At 44.9% G+C, this 24,074-nt stretch overlaps 1 protein-coding gene across 2 annotated transcripts in view; it reads left to right on the top strand.

Moving 5' to 3' along the window:
* The first annotated feature begins 12,708 nt into the window (after positions 1-12,708).
* ZC3HAV1 (zinc finger CCCH-type containing, antiviral 1) overlaps positions 12,709-24,074 on the top strand; it is a 68,759-nt gene continuing 57,393 nt past the window's right edge. Inside the window, exon 1 of one of the 2 annotated variants that reach the window (XM_032761888.2) lies at positions 12,709-13,406. In XM_032761888.2, coding sequence (XP_032617779.1) covers positions 13,099-13,406 — 308 coding nt within the window. In that variant the 5' untranslated portion in view covers positions 12,709-13,098. The remainder of the gene's footprint in view (positions 13,407-24,074) is intronic. The other variant, XM_032761886.2, reaches the window with a different exon arrangement.

Below are 24,074 nucleotides of genomic sequence, written 5' to 3'. Positions count from 1 at the left end.
TTTTTGTTTGCTAGGTTTACAAATATTCTGCCTTACCAAAAAACCAAAAGAATGTTTTGTTTTTTCTTAATAGAGATTGTTCCTTCTGAAAAAAGAGAAGGCTTTAAAAACCATATTTTGGCTGGGTACAGTGGCTTACACCTATAATCCCAGAACTTCAAGAGGCCAGAGGTGGGAAGATTGCTTGAGCTCAGGAGCTCAAGAACCAGCCTGGGCAACATAGTGAGATCCCAGCTCTACAAAAAATAAAGAATTATCTGGGTGCAGTGGTGTGCCACCTATAGTCCTAGCTACTCTGGAAGCTGAGGTGGGAGAATCCCTGAGCCCAGTTCAAGGCAGCAGAGAACTATGATCACACCACTACACTCCAGCCTGGATGACAGAGCAAGCCCCTGTCTCAAAAATAAAGCCCAAATATTTTTCTGCTCCCTCTTAAGTGAACTATATGAAATCATGGGGAAGGATTACTGATGGCTTGTCCCAAGCAAGAACAAGAATGACTCCTGGACCAAGCATTTGAAAATATACTCCTTAAAGAAATACATTTTTTTCAAGCCAGGTGACATGGCGTGCACTTGTAGTCCCAGCTACGCAGGAAGCTGAGGCAGGAGCATCCCTTGAGCCCCGGAGTTCAAGGCTATAGTACACTATAATCATGCCTGTGAACAATGACTGCACTACAATCTGGGCAACATAGTGAGATCCCCTCTCTAAAAAAAAGAAAAGAGAAAAAAAGACTTTTTTTTTTTTTTTGAGATGGAGTCTCACTCTGTCGCCCAGGCTGGAGTGCAGTGGCGCGATCTCGGCTCACTGTGACCTCCGGCCACCTCTACCTCCCGGGTTCAAGCATTTCTCCTGCCTCAGCCTCCTGAGTGGCTGGGATTACAGGCGCCCGCCACCATACTCTGCTCATTTTTTTTGTATTTTTAGTAGAGACGGGGTTTCACCATGTTGGTCAGGCTGGTCTTGAACCCCTGACCTCGTGATCCACACCCCTCGGCCTCCCAAAGTGCTGGGATTACAGGCGTGAGCCACCGTGCCTGGCCGAAAAAAAGACATTTTTTCAATCATTTTAAAATAGCATTTTCTCTTATTACAAAAGTACTTCATGTTCACTGTGGAAATTTGGAAAGGTACTGAGAAGTAAAATCAAGAAAATGTAAATCATCTGTAAAATTTATAACCAAGAAACAACACCTGTTAACATTTTGGTGCTTTTTAAAAAATGATTTAACAAGTGCTAAGGGATAACCATGTTGTGGCTCAACTATGAGTACGTTGGCAGAAGAGACAGCTACAGGTGATAATTGTTGAAGCTATATGATGAGTACATGGGCATTTATTGTACTATTCTGTTTTTGTGTAGAAATTTTCTGTAATCTAAAATTAAAAAGAAATTTATTTGAAAATTCCCAAATTCGGCCAGGCACGGTGGCTCACACCTGTAATCCCAGCACTTTGGGAGGCTGAGGCGGGCGGATCACGAGGTCAGGAGATCGAGACCATCCTGGCCAACATGGTGAAACCCTGTCTCTACTAAACATACAAAAAATTATCCGGGCGTGGTGGTGGGCACCTGTAGCCCTAGCTGCTGGGGAGGCTGAGCCAGGAGAATGGCATAAACCCGGGAGGCAGAGCTTGCAGTGAGCCGAGATCTGGCCACTGCACTCTGCTCTGGGTGACAGAGCGAGACTCTGTCTCAGAAAAAAAAAAAGAAAATTCCCAAATTCTTCTTTATGGTCGAAGTTTAACTGAAATGAGTTAAAGATATGGGAGTCAATATTTATTTCAATATAAAAGGTAACTTATCTTTTTTTCTTTTCTTTTCTTTTCTTTTTGAGACAGGGTCTTGCTCTGTCACCCAGGCTAGAGTGCAGTAGTGCAACCATGGCTCACTGTAGCCTCAACCTCCTGGGCTCAATCGATCCTCCCACCTCAGCCTCCCTAGTAGGTAGAACTACAGGCATGTGCCAGCATGCCTGGCTAATTTTTAAATTTTTTTTGTAGAGATGAAGTCTCCCTATTTTGCCCAGACTGGTCTCAATCTCCTGGCCCAAACAATCCTCCTGCCTCAGCCTCCTAGAGTGCTGGGATTACAAGCCTGAGCCACTACGCCCTTCCTGGTGACTTATCTTCATAGCAGTTAAAACAAAGTAGCTTTGTTGGGCTGGGCACAGTGGCTCACGCCTGTAATCCCAGCACGTGGGACGCTGAGGTGGGCAGATCACTTAAGGCCAGGAGTTCGAGACTAGCCTGGCCAACATGGTGAAACCCCGTCTCTACTAAAAATACAAAAATTAGCTGGGCATGGTGGTGTGTGCCTGTAATCCCAGCTACTCAGGAGGCTGATGCAGGAGAATCGCTTGAGTCCGGGAGGTAGAGGTTGCAGTGAGCTGAGATTGCACCACTGTGCTCCAGTCTGGGTGACAGAGACCCCATCTCAAAAATAAACAAGTAAAAACAAAAAAACTAAGTGGCTTTGTGTGAGGATACTATAAAAAATAATTTTCAACTTGTAATTGCTAGTGTAACCATTTATTTGGCAGAAAGATGATTGAGAAATCAGAAAGCAATATAAACATAAAAGGATGCTAACGGGAAAACATCAGGTGTTCCAATGCAGGGAGCCCTGTAAGGAGGGCCCCTCTATGTCAGCTAGCTTCTGAGGTGCCAGGCCCTGTTGTGTTGCGTGGTTCACTTCCTCCTCTAGTGCTGAAGGCAGCTGCTAGCAAGAACTGAAGGTGACATAGGGTTGTACGCCTTGGAGTCAGCAAGACCCAGATTTGAATCCTGCCTCTGCTGCCTCCAATGTGTGCTAACCTGAGTTTCAGTGTTCTCCTCTGTAAGTCGAGGTAATTAAATTTACCTCAATGATTTTCTTAAGACTCACCAGATACATAAGCATGAAGCAGTATAATGTAAGCAATCAACATTCTTATCTCTTTCAGTTTCTGCTGAGTGGCTTCGCTGGGTGGTTCTGGCGCAGAGTCTCGGTGAGGTCACAGTTAATTGGGGCTGCAGTCATGTGATGCCTTGAGTGGAGCTGAAGGCTCCCCTTCCCACTGGCTCACCCACATGCTGGGCAGGTTAGTGCTGGCCATTGGTGGGAAGGTTTAGTTACTCGCCACATGGACCCCTCTCTAGGGCTACTTGTGTGTCCACCCAACATAACAGTTGGCTTCCCCAAAGCAAGGGATCCAAGACAGAGCAAGGAGAAAACCACAGCGTTGTTTTATGACCTAGTCTTGAAAGTCACACTGTTATTTTGACAGTATCCTATTGATTACACAGATCTGTGCTGTTTAGTGTGGAAGGGTGCATAAAGGTACAAATACCTGGGGGTAAAACCCACTGGGAGCCAGCTGGTTACCACATCAGGCCATCATCACCAAGTTAACCCCACCTCTGGATTTCTACATCCCCATTTTCTGTGCTCTCAGATATGTTACTGGAAGAAGGGTTGCAGCCTCATTTTAACACCACCAAAACAAAGTTTGTAAATAATCCTCTGAGAGGAATATGGCCCTTCTCCAACTCTAAAAGTATACCTGCAATTCCTTCCCTTGCCAGTACAGTACTCCCGGAGGCACTTGCAGTGATGCAGGTTCGAGCTAGGGAAATCCCTGGTGCCTGCCCCCCACTGCAGCTTTCCCCCATTTGTCTGACCTTTGATTAATGCCTCTCTCGACTCCCATATCTCCTGTAGAACACCTGTTTGGCATGGACTTTGGACATTCCAAATGTCCAAATTTGACTCAACTCTCTGATGTTTATGTACTTTTCATTTCTATGACTTAGCATAGCTGACTCATTGCAGCCTGCGTGTTTTCTGCTTCCCTCTCTGATCGGTGGTTCAACAAGTTCATATGGCTCAATGTCACCCTAACATGCCCTAGCAACTTCAGCTTTGCACTCTCCTCAGATCTATTTCATTGAAACTTTCACAAATACCCAGATCTTCTAGTAAAATACCAACAAACAATAATAATAATAAACAAAAACAAAAAAAATCAAAACAAGGGCAAGTATCAATTGAACAAAAAAAAATTCTCCCTCTCATTACCTGAACAATCTTTCCCCTCTCTTCTCCTCCCCTCCCATTCCCTTGCCTTCTCTGTCAATCCTCTAAAATGAATGTTCTGTACTCAATTGTTTTATTTCTTTACTTCACACACTTTGATTTCCAACTTCAGCATTCTGAGAGAACTGCTCTGTCAAGTGAGCTGGAATAATATGAGATTGTATACAGGAGAATTTATTGATATAAGGGCACATCTCAGGATACGAGGTTGAGCATCCTGGCAAGAACCAGGGGATGGGCCGGGCGCAGTGGCTCACGCCTGTAATCCCAGCACTTTGGGAGGCCGAGGCGGCCAGATCATGAGGTCAGGAGATCGAGACCATCCTGGCTAACACGATGAAACCCCGTCTCTACCAAAAATACAAAAAAATTAACCGGGCGTGGTGGCGGGTGCCTGTAGTCCCAGCTACTCAGGAGGCTGAGGCAGGAGAATGGCGTGAACCCGGGAGGCAGAGTTTTCAGTGAGCCCAGACCACGCCACTGCACTCCAGCCTGGGTGACAGAGTGAGACTCTGTCTCAAAAAAAAAAAAAAGAACCAGGAGATGGTACAAAATTGCTGCTAGGGTGGCTCCCTGAATCCTGGAGAAGTGCTGGTTCATGAAGAGTGAGTCTGAAGTGCCTAACTTGCTATGTCAGGCAGCAGAGGAAAGGATTAAAAGTCTCAGAAAAGGGGACATGCTGAAACAGATGTAAGGTTAGGCCAGAACACCCACCAGGGGATTATGTCGCATAGGATGGCTCAAGGAGCCATATTCATCAAGGCCATAGGGAACGCATTGGTGAGAGGGGCAGCAACATCGCTAGTAAGTTCAGTGGTGCTTTCCCCAGTAGAACATAGTTGATGGAAGGAGGGGCTGTCCTGGAACTTGGCTCACTGACAGCAATGAAGATGATGGGACCCTGATGCACTAGACTCCAGAATGATGGCACTTAAGGGCGGAACCACCAAATCAGAGTGGCAGCTAACAGGACCTGACTTTTCGGGAGTTGTAGGGATTGTAAATAGCACACAGTTTCTCTAGGAAGAACATAGACGCATGGGGAGTCAAAAAGTCCAAATGGCCCTCAACATATGATTTTTCTGCCTCACCATTGTTGTGCATTCAGTAGAAACTGCACTTCGAATTTTGAACTTTGATCTCTTCCCAGGCTAAGGATATGCCATATGATACCCTCTTGTGATGCTGGGCAGTGGCAGCAAGCCACAGCTCCCAGTCAGCCACATGATGACAAGAGTAAACAACTGATACTGTACAGTGTAGTGAATTCAAAAATTACATGATGAGATATTCAGAACTTTATTATACACTAGGCTTTGTGTTTGATGATTTTGCTCAACTGTAGGCTAATGTAATTGTTCTGAGCACATTTAATGTAGCTTAGGCTAAGCTATGATATTTGGTAGGTTAGGTGCATTAAATAGATTTGTTTGTTTGTTTGTTTGTTTGTTTTCTTTGAGACTGAGTCTTGCTCTGTCACCCAGGCTGGCGGGCAGTGGGGTGATCTAGGCTCACTGCAACCTCCGCCTCCCAGTTCAAGCAATTCTCCTGCCTCAGCCTCCCGAATACCTGGGATTACAGGTGTGAGCCACCACGCCTGGCTAATTTTTGTTATTTTTTTTTTAGGAGACGTGGGGTTTCATCATGTTGGCCAGGCTGGTCTTAAATTCCTGACCTCAAGTGATCTGCCTGCCTCAGCCTCCCAAAGTGCTGGGATTACAGGCGTAAGCCACTGTGCCTGGCCTAAATACATTGTTTACTTACAGTATATTCAATGTATGATGGATTTGTTGGGACATAACTCCATTGTAAGTCAAGGAGCATCTGTCCTGCTTCATACGTATAATCTAAAATAAAAGAATTAATAAGCAGGACAATGAGAAAACATTTCCTTGCCTGGTTTCCATTCCTGAACCAATGTTCAGACTCAGAACCCACTGAGTGAAGTGGTGGCCAAGTCACCAAGATGAAGGACCTGTAACACCATGGCAAGAACGTATTGTCACAGTTCCTCTGATTCTTCCCCCAAAGAGATCTACAATATTTATTCCAGTGACGGAACACTGGGGATAGGAGAATATGCAGACATTTTGGTGACTGTTGGGTACAAGGTCAGAGGTCAACTGATGCCCAGAGAACTGGAGCATTCTCATCGCTTCCATGTTAGAGTGGGAGCAAATGGAGTCTTGACTAGGTCCAGCTTACAGTGCGTTCCCTGGGTCCATGAACCCACCAATCGTCCTCCTAATCCCCAAATATGTGGTTGGGATTGCCATACTTGGGAATTGGGTTAACTCTCACATCCTGGTTTTGTAGAGTGGGAGCTATCACAGTAGGGAAGGCTAAGTGGAAGTATCTGAAACTGTCCCCCACCCCAGCCAATGTAGTAACTACAAAATAGCCTTGCAGTCTAGGATGAGGAGGATGGCAGATATTAGTGCCACTCTTAAATATCTAAAGGATGAAGAAGCATGGTCCCTATCATGTTTCTGTTTAATTTGCCAGTGTGGACCCTGCAGCAATGGGATGGTTCCTAGAGAATGACTTCAGACTACTGCAAGGAAGTAGTAGCTCTGTACTGGATATAGCATCTTTGCCAGAGCAGATTTATGCAGTTTGAAGTGGTTTGAGGCCATTGATCTGGTGAATGCATTCTTTTCTATTGCAATCAAGAAAGAGGATCAGAAAGAGTTCATATTCATACTGAATGCATAGCAACAAGCCTTTACAGTTTTGCCACAGGGCTATGTTCCTTTCAGTCCTCTGCCATAATCTAGTCCAAAGAGAACTGGAGCATTTGGACATCTCATGTAACATCATATTGATCCGTCACATCGAGGATGTCATGCTGCTCAGGCAGGATGAGAAAGAGGTGAAGAGCATGGTAGAGGCCTTGGTATGACACATGTGCTCCTGAGAGTGAGAAATAAATCCTACAAAGATACGGTTACCTGCCACTTCACTAACGATTTGAAAGGTCCAATGGTCGCCAGTGTGCTGGGACATTCCTTCCAAGGCAAAACAAAAGTTGTTGCCTCATTTATACTTATTGGAAAGAAGGAAGCACAAAGTCTGTTAGGAATCTTTGGGTTCTCGACAAAACACATTTCACACCTAAGAATACTGCTGCTGCACATACACTGGGTTACACAGAGGTTGCCAGCTTTGAGTGGGGCTCAGAACAGGAAAGAGCTCTCCAGGCTGTGATACAAGCAGCTGTTTTGCTTGGACCATAAAATCTGGCACAGTTTCTCACGTTGGAGATGTCAGTGATGGAAAAAGATGTAGTATGGCATTTATGGTAAGTCCCAATAGAGGAATCACAATGCAGACTCCTTGGATAGTGTAACAAGGTCATGCCAACTGCAGTGAAGGATTACACTCCTTTCAGAAAACAGCTCCTAGCTTCTACTGGGCCCTGGTGGAGACACCAAGTGATCATGGATTCAAAACTGGCTGCCGTCAGCTATGTCTGTTAGATACACCAAGTGATAAGGTCAGGCAGGGTCACTATCAAAGCCATCATGGGGTAAAACTGGTACATCTGGGACTGAACACAAGTGGGACCAGAGGGCACATGCACACGCAAGCTGCATGAGCAATTAGCCCAGATTTCCATGTCACTCACTACAGTTGCACCAGCACCCCTCCCCCAGCCTCACCTGTGGTCATGTGAGGGGGTCCCATTCAACCAGCTAAAGGAGGAGGGAAAAAGACCAAGTTTGGGTTAATGATAGGCTAGCTTAATATGTGGGTACAAGCTGAAAATGCATGGCAGCTATATTACAGTCTCACTCAGGGAAGGCCTTGAAAAACAGTGGTAAGGGAAAATCTCCCCAGCGGGAGGAGCTTTGAGAGTGTACCTAGTCATCACTTCGTATGGAAGGAGTATGGCCTAGGGTTAGAACATACATGGATTCATGGGCAGTGATGGTGGCCTGGCTGGGAGTTTGGGAGCCTAAGAGTAAAAGGAAGCACATGAATAGATGTATGGAAGTGGGCAGTTCATATTACATTAAGACCCACAAAAGATATGCCAACTACACAAAATAACTAGGCCAGTTAATGTTGGCCAGGCTTAGTGAGAGGCCCCCTCTCCCACTGCTGCACAAAGAGGCCATGGTGGCCAAGATGGAAGCGATGCAAGAACCTAACAGCATAGATTATCATTTGCCGAAATGAACATAGCTACTGCCATCTCTGAATGTCCGATCTTCCAGCCAAAAAGACCAACGCTAAGCTCTATTCCTAAAGGAGACCAATAGACTACTTGGTGACCAGCAGACTGCATCGGGCTCCTTTTGTCCTGGCAGAACCAGTGGTGGTTCTCACAGGAAGAAGTAGTTATTCTGGATTTGGGGTTGCCCTTCCTCCCTGCAGAGCCTCAGTAGTAGCACTCTTTTTTTTTTTAGACGGAGTTTCACTCTTGTTGCCCAGGCTGGAGTACAATAGTGCGATCTCAGCTCACTGCAACCTCTGCCTTCTGGGTTCAAGCGATTCTCCTGCTTCAGCCTCCCAAATAGCTAGGATTACAGGCGTGTGCTACCACACCCAGCTAATTTTGTATTTTTAGTAGAGACAGGGTTTCACCATGATGGTCAGGCTGGTCTGGAACTCCTGAACTCAAGTGATCCACCTGCCTTGGCCTCCCAAAGTGATGAGATTACAGGCGTGAGCCACCGTGCCCAGCCAGTAGCACCACTTTCTGGAGCCTTAAAGATTGCCCGATCCACAGACATGGAATCACACTTAACATAGCATCTTATCAGGTGAATCTTTTCATGGCACAGAAAGTGGAGGGTATGAACCCATGAACATGGTATCCATGGTCCTATCACACACTTCACCACTCAGTAGCTATAGGATAAAGTATTGGAATGGCCAGTTAAAGATGGAGTCAAAGCACCAGCATGGAGGTGATACCCTACAATGATGACATAGACTCCAGAACATTGTGGTATATGCCTTGAATCGGTCAAGTTAGTATGGTACTGTGTCCATACTTGAGTCTGGAAAGAATGGGTAAGCCTGAGTGGCCCTACTTACTATAATTCCAACGACCCCTTGCAATTTCCTCTCCCTGAAATGCTGGGCTCTGCAGAGTTAGAGGTCCTGGTTCCCCAAAGGGGCACACTCTTGCCTGGAGATACAGCAGAGATCCCACTGGAATACAGTGATGGCTGTCACCAGGTACTTTGGCCTCCTAATGGCCAGAGACTAGCAAGTAAGAAAGGGAATGGCCATCTTATCCGAGGTAACTGTTGCTTGTCACTAGGAGGTGTGGCTGTTGTTACACAATGTGGGCAGGTGGAATATGTATGGAATTCTGGTGACCTATTTTGGTGCCTCTTGGTAATCCTTTGCCCAGCTGGGCCTGAGATGTGCTCAGACCACTTACAAATAGGGCACCTGACCAGATTAAGCTACTGAGAGCAGCTGAGGTGGTGGCCAAGGGTGAGAGGGATTGGAATGGATAGTGGTGGAGGGATATGATGAGGACCAGACCACCAACTGTGGTCTTGAGACCAACTACAGTGACAAGGACTATAGTTCATTCCATTAATTTCCCTCTTGTAAGCTTCCTTGTAGGAAGAGCGACTCTGAAAAGCCTGTTCCCTAAATACAAATGGATAAAGAAAGCCATGTGGTACAAAGGGTGGACTACAGCTGACACAGTGTGGCACTCAGGTCAAGCTTGCAGCCCAGCTTTGAGGAGCATGTTTAGCTGAAATCCTCCAGCTTTAGCTCTTTCAAGATCTGCCCCAGCATTAGAGCTGAAGTCATCCACTTCTCCGGTGGCCCCCACCAGTGGCTGAGCAAGGCAGTACAAGGGCCTAGCCTTTTCTGTCCAAAGCTGGACTCCTACTCCAGAGCTCCTCACTGGGCTGGCAGAGACTTTGTCAGGTCCGCACCAAAGTCTAATAGGCCCCATGGATCAATCATGCTTTTTCCTTTGACTTTTTCTGGCATTATGCCCCAGAAAAAGTGCAGAGAAAGTTCTGCACTCTTAACTCCATTTCAGGATCTCCTTCCTGGAGAACCCAATCTCTGATGGCACATATTTCAAAATTTTTCAAAATGTCTCCTTTTCCCTTCCCAGAACTCCTTAAATCACCTTTCTCTCTTACTTTCCCTTTCTTTTTTCCTTCCACTTTCCCTTCTTTTTTCCCCTTTTCCTTTCCCTTCCTTTTTTCCTTTTCCTTCCTTTTCCCTCTTTCCTTTCCCTTCTTTCCTTTCCCTTCCTTCCTTTCCTTTCTCTTCCTTTCCTTTCCCTTCCTTTCTTTCCTTTCCCTCCCTTTCCCTTTCCATTTCCTTTTCTTTCTCTTTCACTTTCCCTTTTCCTTTCTCTTTCACTTTCCGTTTCTGTTTCCATTTCCCTTTCCCTTTCTCTTCTCTTCCCTTTCCAAAAGGACCTTCCTCTGTTGCCTTGGCTGGAGTGCAGTGGCACAATTGTAGCTCACTGCAACCTTGAACTCCCGGGCTTAAGAAATCCTCTCCCCGCAGCCTCCCAAGTAGTTGGGACTACAGGGACATACCACTATGTCTGGCTAATTTTTATTTTTAGTAGAGATGAGGTCTTGCTATGTTACCCAGGTGGATCTCACACTATGTTGCCCAGGATGGTCATGATCCTCCTGCCTTGTTCTCCCAAAGTGTTGGGATTACAGGCACAAGCCACTGCACCTGGCCCTTAAATCATTTTTCATGGCTTCAAATTGGAGGAAATTCTATGCCTGTACTCCCAACCACTGTAGCCAATCTAGACTCTTCGGTCTCTCATCTTCTATATTCCCATCGGGGTATTTACCCATGAATTTGCTTATATTTCCATGCATTTTTTCATGTCTTCGCATACATGCTCCTTGAGTGCAGGGACTGTTTCTTAAACTTCTGCATGTTCTTACATTACTAACTAATGTAAAGACCACATAGAAGATAGTCAATAAACATCTAGAACTTAGTTGATTTGATAATAAAAGGTCCCTGGGAACCTGTCAGACCACAAATAAGGCCAAGTGGATTAAAAGACAACTATAGAAGCAGCAACTAGAGGGAACAAGATGTCCCTCTTAGACATCCTAAGATGATCCTATGTGGCCCCCATGTTTGGCTGGTTTTCATAACAAAGTACTCTATTCCCGAAAGAGGGTTTATATACCATGAATGACAAAACTGAGGAGAATTCTCATGAATCATTTTGAAGTATTTCTAAGTTGGCAACCAGATTCTATTATTTTTTAAAAAGATGTATTTCTTATCTGATCAATGACCCATCTATTTTATTTGAAGATGTTGGAAAAAAAAAACAAAAAACCTTTTTCCTCTTCAACTTGTGTCCTGTCTTTGGGGGCCTAAAAATTAACTGGCACTAGACAGATAAACAGGAGAAAAGACAAAGTTTATTTACACATGCAGGCAGGAGCTTCCGGTAAGAGAAAACTCAAAAGTAAAGGTTTATATACCTCAACTTAACAAAAAGGAAATTTTTAGGGCTTCAGTAGGAGAGTTTGGAAGTTTTGATTGGGTTGTTTTGTGTTTTTGAGACAAAGTCTCAGTGCTATCGCCCAGGCTGGAGTGCAGTGGCACAATCCCGGCTCACTGCAGCCTCCTCCCATGCTCAAGCAATCCTCCCACCTCAGGCTCCCGAGTAGCTGGGACTGCAGGTGTACACCACCATGCCCAGGTTATTATTATTATTATTATTATTGAAGAGAGCTCACTATGTTGCCCAGGCTAGTCTTGAACTCCTGGGTTCAAGCAATCCTCCCACTGCCTCGGCTTCCTAAAGTGCTGGGATTACAGGCTGAGCCACAGCACCCAGCCCATTGGGTTTTTTTGGTGCTAATGGTAATGGGACAGTCTGTCTTCCTGGCAGCTGAATACTCCGAGAGGCTTTTAATGGCACCATGTTTTCGGGAGGTTCTGCTTTAGTCAGATAAGGGAAGTTTCATTAAGATTTCTTTCTATATCTTCTGTAGCTCAATGTTTTCACTTAAAAACAATCTTTATGTCAACTCTGGGGGTCAAAGTACGTCCCCACGGTGGAAAAGTTCTTGTCCCAATCTCTACGGGGAGGAACCGATCTGAAATCTTGGGATATGTCTTAACATGTCCATCGCGATTGAGGTACAAGCAGTGGTTCAGGCACCAAGTTAGCGATTCTAGGTAAGCAAGACCATGTCAAGAAGAGACAGGGTTTCACCATGTCTCTTGGTTCGTCCAAAAGTTCGTGAAAAGGCAGAAACGAGGGAGAGTGACAATCGTTGTTCTTTAAGAGGGCACGGTAGTGGAGAAGAAACTTGCACATCGGGGCCTGGGGTACCACGATCTGGGGCCTGGGGACGCGATTTGGGGAAACTCGGTGGCATCTGGGCTCCGCTTGATGCCAGTGCGTGTTCGTGCAAGTTACTTCCTCAAGTTCAGGGTGAGGATAGTATCTACCGTGTGGAGTTGCTGGGAAGATTCACTACCAACGGAGGCAGAGCGCACGGCTCACAGGAAGCGCTCGCTAGGGTCTGCTCTTTCCGGGAATGGGTGGGGTGCGCACTCCTCAACAGGGCTCTCAAGACTTGCGTCACGCGCCTCAGTCGGCTGGCTTATAAAACACCGGCCAGAGCCCCAAGATCGCTTTTAGTTTCTCTTCTTTCTAAAGAAGCCTCGCGGAGCCCGGCTGGGGAACCTCACCCTCGCCGAGCCTAGAACCGAGAGGGGGCTACCCCAGGCGGTCACCAGCAGATTTGCCCGCGCGTTCTCTTTTTTTCCACCCAGTTGCCCTTGCGGCCGGCTGTAAACCTGCCACTAGGACCCAGTCGGTGAGATCTAGCCTCTTGACCTGAGAGCCAAGAGTGGATCGCTGGGCTGGGCTAACGGCGACGGAGAGCGCGCCCTCGCTGACTCCGGGCGCGCCCAGCAGTAGCACCGCCCGCGCCCGCCCCTGGACACTTGTTAAGTTTCGATTTCCGATTTCCGCGGAACCCAGTCCCGCGCCGCGGCAGAGCCAGCACAGCCAGCGCGCCATGGCGGACCCGGAGGTGTGCTGCTTCATCACCAAAATCCTGTGCGCCCATGGGGGCCGCATGGCCCTGGACGCGCTGCTCCAGAAGATCGCGCTGTCTGAGCTGCAGCTCTGTGAGGTGCTGCAGGTGGCCGGGCCCGACCGCTTTGTGGTGTTGGAGACCCGCGGCGAGGCCGGGATCACCCGATCGGTGGTGGCCACCACTCGAGCCCGGGTCTGCCGTCGCAAGTACTGCCAGAGACCCTGCGATAACCTGCATCTCTGCAAGCTCAACTTGCTGGGCCGGTGCAACTATTCGCAGTCGGAGCGGTGAGTGCACCCGGAGGGAGGGGCGCTGTCCGCAGCCGTGGTCGGGGTGGACTGTCCAGGCGGGCACTGTTCTGGGAGGGGCACGGCCTCGCCGGGACCCCGCACCTGACAGCCTCTGCCTCCAGCCACTCCCTTCTCTGCTCCCCTCTGGGAGCCTTTGCAGGGCCCGCGCTTCTGCCTTTGCCGTTCCCTTCCTTCCGGCACCTCCAGACGTTTTCTCGAGAATGGCTAAAATGCTAGTGCCTGGCGGAGACGAGGCTCAACCTCCACCCCTTTCCCCACCTGCCCGCACGAATCAGAAGAATAAAGTGCTCTGGAGCCAGCCAGGGCCTAGAGAAGCGGGAGGCAGGTTTGGGAAAGAAGGAAAGAGCCTCCAGTCTTTGGTATCTTGAGTCTTTCCCTCCCTACTACGTCCTTCCCTAGACGTGGCGGAGCCAGTAACCCAGCCGCGCTGGGCCCCCGGTCCGTCTCAGCCGGAGCGAGCCGCAGGTCTCTCTGCTTGTTCCTCCCTTCCTGGTCACCCCCATGCCCCTCATCACCGCTTTTCTGATGCCTGGCGCGTAGCAGGGGTGGCCCTTTTCCAGGTTCCTGAAGTTGTAGCAGCCGCGGGCCTTGCCTCCGGGTGGTCTCTCCACGCTGGCGCGCGCAGTTGACCGCCTGCCTTGGGATAACTCTCTTAAATCCCTTTGAAGCAGTGCGGCTCACCTCTCGGGCCACTGCTTCTGTTGTTTCCATTTGCCTTTTTTTTTTTTTTTTCGTCTAAATGCAGATGTACTGCAAGGTTTGGGTTAAGCATCTTGAGTGATTTTCTTCCCAGTTTCTCCCTAAGAGAGCTTGCTCCCTCGGGGACAGCTGCACATCTAAAAAGATGGCTTCCAGGTCCACATTCGCTGCCCAGGCCTTTCCCTTGATCCCAAGCCCTTTCTCTCCCGCGTGTGTCCTGTCCATAGAGTCAAACTCATCTTTTCCCCCAGGCAGGGTTTTAATCTTCCTCACAATCTGTCATCATCAAGTCCTTTTTGTAAAGTCTCTTTCCCTTCTTGTCGGGTTCCGCCTTCCCATCTCATTTCTGAATGAATTGAATGAATGCCTTGTTGAATTAATGAATGGTTCTCTCTGGCCAGTCTTTCCTCCCACCCTTTCTGTCATTATGTGCTTCTGCTCAATTACTTTTCTCGATAGAGTACTTTTTACACTTGGCCCATTCTTAAACACTTTGACTTGTGTCCCAGGGTTTAAAATGGTGGTCAGCAAACTTTTTAGGCTGGAGTGCAGTGGCTCCACCTCGGTTCACTGCAACCTCCACCTCCCAAGTTCAAGTGATTCTCCTGCCTCAGCCTCCCGAGTAGCTGGGATTACAGGCATGTGCCATAGCACCTGGCTAATTTTTGTATTTTTAGTAGAGACAGGGTTTCGTCATGTTGGCCAGGCTGGTCTCGAACTCCTGACCTCACGTGATCCACTTGTCTCAGCCTCCCAAAGTGCTGGGATTACAGGCATAAGCCACCGCGTCCGACTGGTCAGCAAACTATTGATCACGCACCTAACAGAAACTCTAGTCACTCACCCTCAATGTACGTGTAATAAAACACACAAAGGTAAGTGTTTTAGATGGATGAGGTAGAGGACACAATATATATTTTTTTAAATTTATTTACAGCAAAAACCCTTTCAGCTCACTCTAACGTTTTTAAAAAGTGCTTGAATATGTTCCTTTATTTAAAAATTTCTTTAATATGTTGCGAGGCAACAATTTGAAGGTTGTTTCTGAGTTGCTGGGAGTTATGGGTATCGAGGAAATCATCTAAGTCATCGCTGGTCACTGAAGAAATCTCTGAGAAGGAGAAGAGAGCAGAGGGTGGAGGATAGAAAAGGAAGGAACATTCTAGCACGTTCTAGCACTACACCAAAGAACATGGTTGGAAGGCTTTGTTATGTTTTTTTTCTTATCTTTTCTATTATGACAAATTCTTCACCAACTAGTGTTGACTTTTAGTTTGAAATACATATGCTTTTTATTTTTTGATTTCTTACTATAGATATTTTCAACATACTCAAAAGTAGAGAGAAAAAAAATGATGAAGCCCCTTGTACCCATCATTTCATTTCAACTGTTTTCAAAATATGGCCAATTTTGTTTCATTTATTCTCCCTATTCCCCATGTGTCCCCAACTCCAATGTGTTATTTTAAAGCAAATCTCAGAAACCATTTGATTACTAAGTACTTTAGTATCTCTAAAAGATAAGAACTATGTTTTATTAACATAATACAGTACGATGATCACATTTTTGTAAAAAAAAAGTTACAATTTTAATGTCATCTAATGTCCAGTTGGTATTCAGATTTCCCTGATTGTCTTATAAATCCAACTTTTATTTTCAGGAAAAAGGCTCCATAGACATAATCCTTTAAAAAAAATTTTTTTTTAAAAATTTTTTGAGATAGGGTTACCCAAGGCTGGAGTGCAGTGGCCAGATCTCAGCTCACTGCAAATTCTGCCTCCCAGGTTCAAGCAATTCTACTGCCTCAGACTCCCAAGTAGCTGGGATTATAGGTGTGTGCCACCATGCTTGGCTAATTTTTTGTATTTTTAGTAGAGATGGGGTTTCACGATGTTGGCCAGGCCAGTCTCGAACTCCTGAGCTCAAGCGATCTGCCGGCCTAGGCCTCCAAAGTGCTGAGATTACAGCCCTGAGCCACTGCCTCACCTGGCTTATAATTGTTTTCATATGTTACATATCTAACATTTAAATACTTTATTTCAATTTGTTGTAGGCAATATGCTTAGAAATTTTAGTTTTATGAATTTTATTATGGTATATTTTTCCCTGGTTTGAAACAGCAAAACTGTTTTAAACTCGTTAATTGGGTTGTTAATCCCCACTTTTATAAGAATATATATAATATAGGGATTATTTGGTCTATCTAAATTTGGATGGACCCTCCAGAGAATTCAGTAAAGTTTATTTTTTGTAGTAGAGTGATAAAATCTTATTTCCTAACGTTTATTGGCCGAGCCATATTTTTAATTTCGTTTTACATCACTTTTGAATTTGGGAATTACAAACTTTTAATCTATTAATGTATAAAGTGTTATAATAAGGACCTCTGGGAGAATTTTTTTTTTTTTTGTCCTCGGGTCCTAGAAAACATGTTTTTTTTCCTCCCTACGTATGTTTTAAAAATATTTTCCTCTTAGCAAGTAATAAAACCTTGTCTTCCAAAACTTGCCACTTGTGAGTTTAAGAACTTTCTTTGTAGATTACCAGTTAATGGGATCTGTTAACTAATTGATACCCATCTTGACGTTACTATTCAGTTCAGTAAACTGGTCTCTGTTTACCGGGGAACGATTTGCATTGTGCTGGGTGTATAAAATTGTGTCTGTGGTACTATTATTTATAGATAGGATTTATCCTGTCTATTCTGTAGTTCCTGTCTTTTCTTTTGTAATGTTTTTAGTGATACATTTTTGTTGACAATACGGCTTGCTTCGATGTTGGATAATTGTTTTGGTGAATCGGTTTGGATATTTCTATTTGCTTTGCTGAAATATATGCCCACACATGGAGTTCTAATCCCAGTTCTGATGCAAAAATAATCACTATTTATCGAACAAGTAACTATGTGCCAACCACTATGATGAGCACTTTGGAGATGATATCCAGGTTAGTCCTTAGGATAGCTCCTAAGGTAGTATTTTAAGTCCCATCTTTATTATAGGAAACTCAGGCATAGAGTCTTTCAGAAACCTACTGAAAGTAACATAACTAGAAGCTGGCAGGATTGGTATTTGAATCTAAATCTGCATGACTTCCTTTTTTTTTTTTTTCTTTGGAAATGAGATCTTGCTTTGTCACTCAGGCTGAAGTGCAGTGGCACGGTCATAGCTCACTGCCACTTTGAATTCCTGGGCTCAGATGATCCTCCTCCCTCAGCCTCCTGAGTAGCTGGGACTACAGGTGGGCGCCACCATGTCTGGCTAACTTCTTTTTTTTCTTTTTTTTTGAGACAGAGTCTCACTCTGTCGCCCAGGCTGGAGTGCAGTGGCGTGATCTTGGCTCGCTGCAACCTCCGCCTCCCGGGTTCAAGCGATTCTCCTGCCTCAGCCTCCCGAGTAGCTGGGATTACAAGCATGCGCCACCACAGCCAGCTAATTTTTGTATTTTTTAGTAGAGATGGGATTTTGCCATTTTGCCTGGGCTGCTCTCAAACTCCTGGGCTTAAGCAATCTTCCCAGCCTCCCAAAGTGCAGGATTACAGGCATGAGCCACCGCTCCCGGCCTTGTTTGACTTTTTTTTTTTTTTTTTTGTGACAGAGGCTCACTCTTGTCACCAGGCTGGAGTGCAGTGGTGCAATCTCGGCTCACTGCAATTTCCACCTTCCGGGTTCAAGCTATTCTCCTGCCTCAGCCTCCCGCGTAGCTGAGACTACAGGCCCCTGCCACCACGCCTGGTTAATTTTTTTTCTTTTTTTTCTTTTAGTAGAGACGGGGTTTCACTATGTTGCCCAGTCTGGTCTCGAACTCCTGAGCTCAGGCAATCCGCCCACCTCAGCCTCCCAAAGTGCTGGGATTACAGGCGTGAGCCACCGCGCCCGGCCTTGACTTTTTAACTAGCTACTTCCATTGTCCAGTAACTATATGAAGTTATTAATTCAAAAAATTTTTTTTGCCTGCATGATTTCTGTTTAACTGTTTCAAGCAGGCTGCTTAAGCGTCTTTACCTTGCTTTGCGGTTTTTGCCAGTGTGGGTGTTTCCTCTGGGTTCTTTCCTGTTTGTGTCTTTCCTCTTCGGTTAACTCACATTTTGGGTGGGGGTGGGTAGATAGGAAGAGGACTAGTTGACTATTTCGCAAATTGAATAGAATACTGAAAAACGCAAAGAATAATATAACAAGCATCAGAGAATATTTATTCTGAACCCATACAAGTTAATAACTCACCTCCTAGAATAAATAAGTGTTCACATTTTTCAATTTTGCTCCTCTTTTAAAATATAGTAAACAATCATAACAGACCTAAGGTTATTTTTTTCTCATCCCCAGTCTTATTTCCCTTTCCTAAGAAGCAGCTTCGGCCGGGCGCGGTGGCTCACGCTTGTAATCCCAGCACTTTGGGGGGCCGAGGCGGGCGGATCACGAGGTCAGGAGCTCGAGACCACGGTGAAACCCCGTCTCTACTAAAAATACAAAAAATTAGCCGGGCGTGGTGGCGGGCGCCTGTAGTCCCAGCTACTCGGAGAGGCTGAGGCAGGAGAATGGCGTGAACCCGGGAGGCGGAGCTTGCAGTGAGCCGAGATTGCGCCACTGCACTCCAGCCTGGGTGACAGAGCGAGACTACGTCTCAAAAAAAAAAAAAAAAAAAAAGAAGCAGCTTCAATCATGATTTTGGTGTGTATCTTACCCTTCCCATAATTTTATAATTTCCTCTTGTGTATATTTGTATCCATATACAAAATGTAGTATTTTATGTGTTTTAGAATTTTTATTCAATGCTGTGTTTTGGAGATCTATTCATATTGCTACACAAGGACCTACTTTATTCATTTTAACAGTTGAAAAGTATTTCATCATAGGATTTATACCACAGTTCAGTTACCTATTCACCCCAGTAGTGGATATATGGTATATTTCCAGGTTTTTGTTGTACCAAATTGTGCTGCCAAGAATTTACATGCAAGTGTCTCTTGGTGTTCATGGTTAGAGCTTTTCCAGGGTAGATCATTAGGAAGTGGGATTGTTGGTTTGAATTGTTACATAGCTTCAACTTTTCCAGATTCTGACAAATTAGTATAAAGGTGGCTGTTCCAATTTATATGTCTGAGTGTCCCAGTTTCCTCATTTTCTGGCCAATTAATGCTTGGTGTTATCAGACTTTTTTGGCTTATGCCAATCAGAAGGCTTTGAAATAGTCATCATTTGAATAAAAAAATTTTTTTTTCCTGGGCTGGGTGCAGTGGCTCATGGCTGTACTCCCAGTGCTTTGGGAGGCCAAGATGAGAGGATCGAGGACAGGAGTTCAAGACCAGCCTGGACAACATAGTGAGACCCCATCAAAAAAAAAATAAAAAATAAAAAAAAATTTTTTAAAAGTAAAATAAATAAAAAAATAAAAATAATTAGATAAAAAATATTAGCTGGGTGTGGTGGTAGTCCTAGCAACGCTAGAGGCTGAGGCAGAAGGATTGCTTGATCCCAGGAATTTTGAGGTTACAGTGAGCTATGTTCATGCCACTGCACACCAGCCTGGGCAACAGTGTGGCTCTGTCTCAAAAAAAATTTTTTTATAACAAATTTTAAAAGTTTTTGTATTAAAGTTTTTATTTCATATATATCATATATATATATATACACACACACATATACATATACATATATATACTTTTTTTTTTTTTTTTGAGACGGGATCTTGTTCTGTCACCACTCTGGAGTATGGTGGTGCAAACATGGCTCACGGCAGCCTCCTCCTCCTGGATTCAAACGATCCTCCCACGTCAGCCTCCCAGTAGCTGGGACCAGGTTAATGCCACCATACCTGGCTAATTTGTGTGTGTGTGTGTGTGTGTGTGTGTGTGTGTGTGTGTGTGTGTGTGTAGAGATGGTGTCTCACTGTGTTGCCCAGGCTGGTCTTCAGTGCCTGGACTCAGACATTCCTCTTGCCTCAGCCTCCTAAACTGCTGGGATTACAGGCATGAGCCACCGAGCCCAGCTCAGCATGATTTATTACTGTTAAATATTTAGACATTTGTATCCAAGCCTCCATTTATAACCTTGCTCTGGGCCCCACCAATTTTAGAGAAGGACTACTCTGATTCCCTGAAATGTTTTCATTGCTTTCTTTTGCATGAATGTACACAATTTATATATTGATTTTCTTATTATTAAAATTGAGACTGGGCTCAGTAGCTAATATCTGTAATCCCAGTACTTCGAGAGGCTGAGGTGGGAGGATCTCTTGAAGTCAGGGGTTCGAGACCAGCCCAGGCAACATAGCTCCTACAAAAACATTAAAAAATAAAATTAGCTGGACACAGTGGCACACACCTGTAGTCCCACTTACTCAGGAGGCTGAGGCGGGAGAATCACTTTAGCCTGGGAGGACGAGGCTGCGGTCAGGCGCAGTCGCGCCACTGCCCTCCAGCCTGGGCAACAGAACGAGACCCTGCCTCTGAAAAAACAAAGTAAAATTGATATTGTTTTAAGTTTTCGCTATTAAACCATTATGCTTTGAACATTTCGGTATATGCTTCTTTGTGTACATGTACATGAGTTTCCCTAGGGATCTAGTAGTGGAATTTTGATTCTTAAAGTTTTATGTGATAATGCCAAATTGTTTTCCAAAGTGTGTTTGCCAAGTTATACTCCCACCAGAAGAATAAGAGCCTTCCCTTGCCTCTCACATCGTGGTCAAGTGGTATCATCAGCTTTTTAAAATTTGTGCCAATACAAGGAATGTGAAATTGTATCTCATTGTGGTTTTTTTTGTTTGTTTGTTGGTTGTTTTTTGTTTTTGAGACAGAGCCTCGCTCTGTCGCCCAGGCTGGAGTGCAGTGGCAGGATCTCCGCTCAATGCAGTCTCCGCCTCCCGGGTTCACGCCATTCTCCTGCCTCAGCCTCCCGAGTAGCTGGGATTACAGGCACCCGCCATCACGCCCGACTAATTTTTTGTATTTTTAGTAGAGACGGGGTTTCACCGTGTTAGCCAGGATGGTCTTGATCTCCTGACCTCGTGATCCGCCCACGTAGGCCTCCCAAATTGCTGGGATTACAGGCATGAGCCACCGCGCCCGGCCCTCTAGCCCTTTTAAGTCTTATTACTCGTTTTTTAAGTTTGTCTTACTTGGCATCTTAGTAGTTGCTTCTTATTTGCATTTTACTTTTTTGGTCATCATAGCACTCTATTTTTGTTTGTAACAGTTTTTTTTGGTTTGTTTTTTACCATTTTAAAAATGGCTAAAACGATTTTTATTTATTTATTTATTTATTTTTTTGAGATAGAGCCTTGTTCTGTCACCCAGGCTGGAGTGCAGTGGTGCGATCTCGGCTCATTGCAACCTCCGCCTCCTGGATTCAAGCGATTCTCTTGCCTCAGCCTCCCAGGTAGCTGGGATTACAGGCACGTGCCACCATGCCCGGCTAATTTTTGTATTTTTAGTAGAGACAGGGTTTCGCCATGTTGGCCAGGCTGGTCTTGAACTCCTGACCTCAGGTGATCTGCCCTCCTGGGCCTCCCAAAGTAAAACTATTTTAAAGTGTACAGTTCAGTGGCAATAAGCATATTCATGATGTTGTGCAACTGTTACCACTATTGGAACTCCAGAACATTTTCATCACCCCAAAGAGAAACCCCACACCCATCAGGAACCAGTCCTCATTCTCCCCTTTCCTCAGCCCCTGGCAATCTCTAACCTACTTTTCGTTTGTTTTCCAATTCTGGACATTTCCTATAAATGGAATCTAATAAGATGTGGCCTTTTGTGTCTGCTTCTTTCACTAAGGAAAAATGATTTGCGTTTTACTCTTGCATGTTCTATGTTGTTTGTGTGGGCATATTCATCTAGGAGAAGTCTTCCTGAAGTTCCTTCTGTAACTAATTCTGCACTGTCCATGGAGTCATGTTGTTGTCGGACTGGTGGCCTTAGAGACATGCTGTTTTCTGCAACATCATGACACAAAAGGGTGCGCCCTGTAAGAATCATTTGGGAATTTTTGTTCTCTTTTCACAATCAATACATCTCAAATTTTTAATCTGATCAAATTTGACTCTCAGTGTCTGCAATTTTCTTTAGAAATTAAGCTAACAAACGTTATGACATTGTAATATTGTGAACCATGATAAAATCTTAAATAGTGACAAATGAAGCATGTGATAACACAATATTTTCTACTTTTTACATAATGCAGAGACGGCAAAATTACACATTTAAAATAAGTAGATATATTTTTCCATCCATTAAATGGTTCTAATTTGCTTACTGCTTCTGCCTCTATTTACTTCCAAACCAGGTATCCGCGATCTTTACCTACGGCTACTTTGGAACAGAAGAAGCCATAATAACATGGGGGTGAAAAGGGGGTAAAAGGTTTCAGGAGCACCTAGGATTTCAGGCCCAGTGAGAAATCACTTTAACCAAATTGCAGCAGGGGAGCTGGTCTCAGGTTGGGAGGAGAGAGGGGAGACTTACTTCATGATCTTTTCCCTATTTCCCATACAGGGAAGAGATAGAATTTTATTATTTTTTATGTATTATTTTTATTTACTTATTTACTTATTAAAATAGAGACGGGGGTCTCAATATTTTGCCTAGGCTGATCTCAAACTCCCGAGCTCAAGCCACCCTCCTGCCCCAGCCTCCTGAATAGGTGGGATTACAGATGTGTACCACCACTCCTGGCACTGAGAAGATATTTTAATGTGTTTTAGACCAATTTAGAAAATCAAGCTACAAGAGGTCATCTAGGCAAATCGTTTCCTAACATTTTGATCCTGCATGCCTATCAGCAGAGAATGTTTTGAGCATGTACTCCTAATGTGTGTACATTTATTTAAACATTCTATGATGGAAATTTCTTAATTTGTATACTATTTACTGTTTTACTTTTTAAAACCTTTTAAAATCAATTTTATTGAGGTATGATTTACATACAATAAAATGTACCCATTTAAAGTGGAGGCCGGGCGCGATGGCTCATGCTTGTAATCCTAGCACTTTGGGAGGCCAAGGCAGGCAGCTGACTTGAGGTCAGGAGTTTGAGAGCAGCCTGGCCAACATGGTGAAACCCCACCTCTACTAAAAAACACACAAAAAAATTTAGCCGGGCATGGTGGCGTGCACTTGTAATCCCAGCTACTCAGGAGGCTGAGGCAGGAGAATCTCTTGAACCCAGGATGTGGAGGTTGCAGTGAGTCGAGATTGCACCATTGCCCTCCAACCTGGGCGACAGAGTGAGACTCCATCTTAAAAAAAAGGTAAATAAAGTGTATGGTTTAAAGAGTTTTGATAAATGGATGCCTCTGCGTAACCATCAACACTCTAGATACAGAACATTTTCATCAGCCCTAAAGGTTCTCTTGTGCCCCTTCTCAGTTAACCAGGGAGTCCCCCCCACCTCCTCCAGCCCTTTCAGCCCATGCAATACTTTTCTGGGCTGAAAATATTTTTTTACATTAAAAAATATAAGGAGTTCCGGCCAGGCGCAGTGGCTCATGCCTGTAATCCCAGCACTTTGGCAAGACGAGGAGAGCGGATCACGAGGTCAGGAGATCCAGACCATCCTGGCTAACACGGTGAAACCTCGTCTCTACTAAAAATACAAAAAATTAGCCGGGCGTGGTGGCGGGCACCTGTAGTCCCAGCTACTCGGGAGGCTGAGGCAGGAGAATGGCGTGAACCCGGGAGGCTGAGCTTGCAGTGAGCCGAGATCACGCCACTGCACTCCAGCCTGGGCGACAGAGCGAGACTCCATCTCAAAAAAAAATAAAAAATAATAAATAAATAAATAAATATATATATATATATATGGAGTTCCAATATTTTTTTCCATCCATGATGGATTGTTTTGAGTAGCTTCTGGGATGTAGTTACCTAGCTTTGGGGCAGTACTTCTCAAACTTTGACATGCATTTTCATCACATGGGACAGTCTACTAAAATGCAGGTTCCCA

Source organism: Hylobates moloch, unplaced genomic scaffold (genome assembly GCF_009828535.3).
Source record: "Hylobates moloch isolate HMO894 unplaced genomic scaffold, HMol_V3 SCAFFOLD_1, whole genome shotgun sequence".
Classification (NCBI taxonomy): domain Eukaryota; kingdom Metazoa; phylum Chordata; class Mammalia; order Primates; family Hylobatidae; genus Hylobates; species Hylobates moloch.
This window is presented reverse-complemented; position numbering and strand designations above follow the sequence as displayed.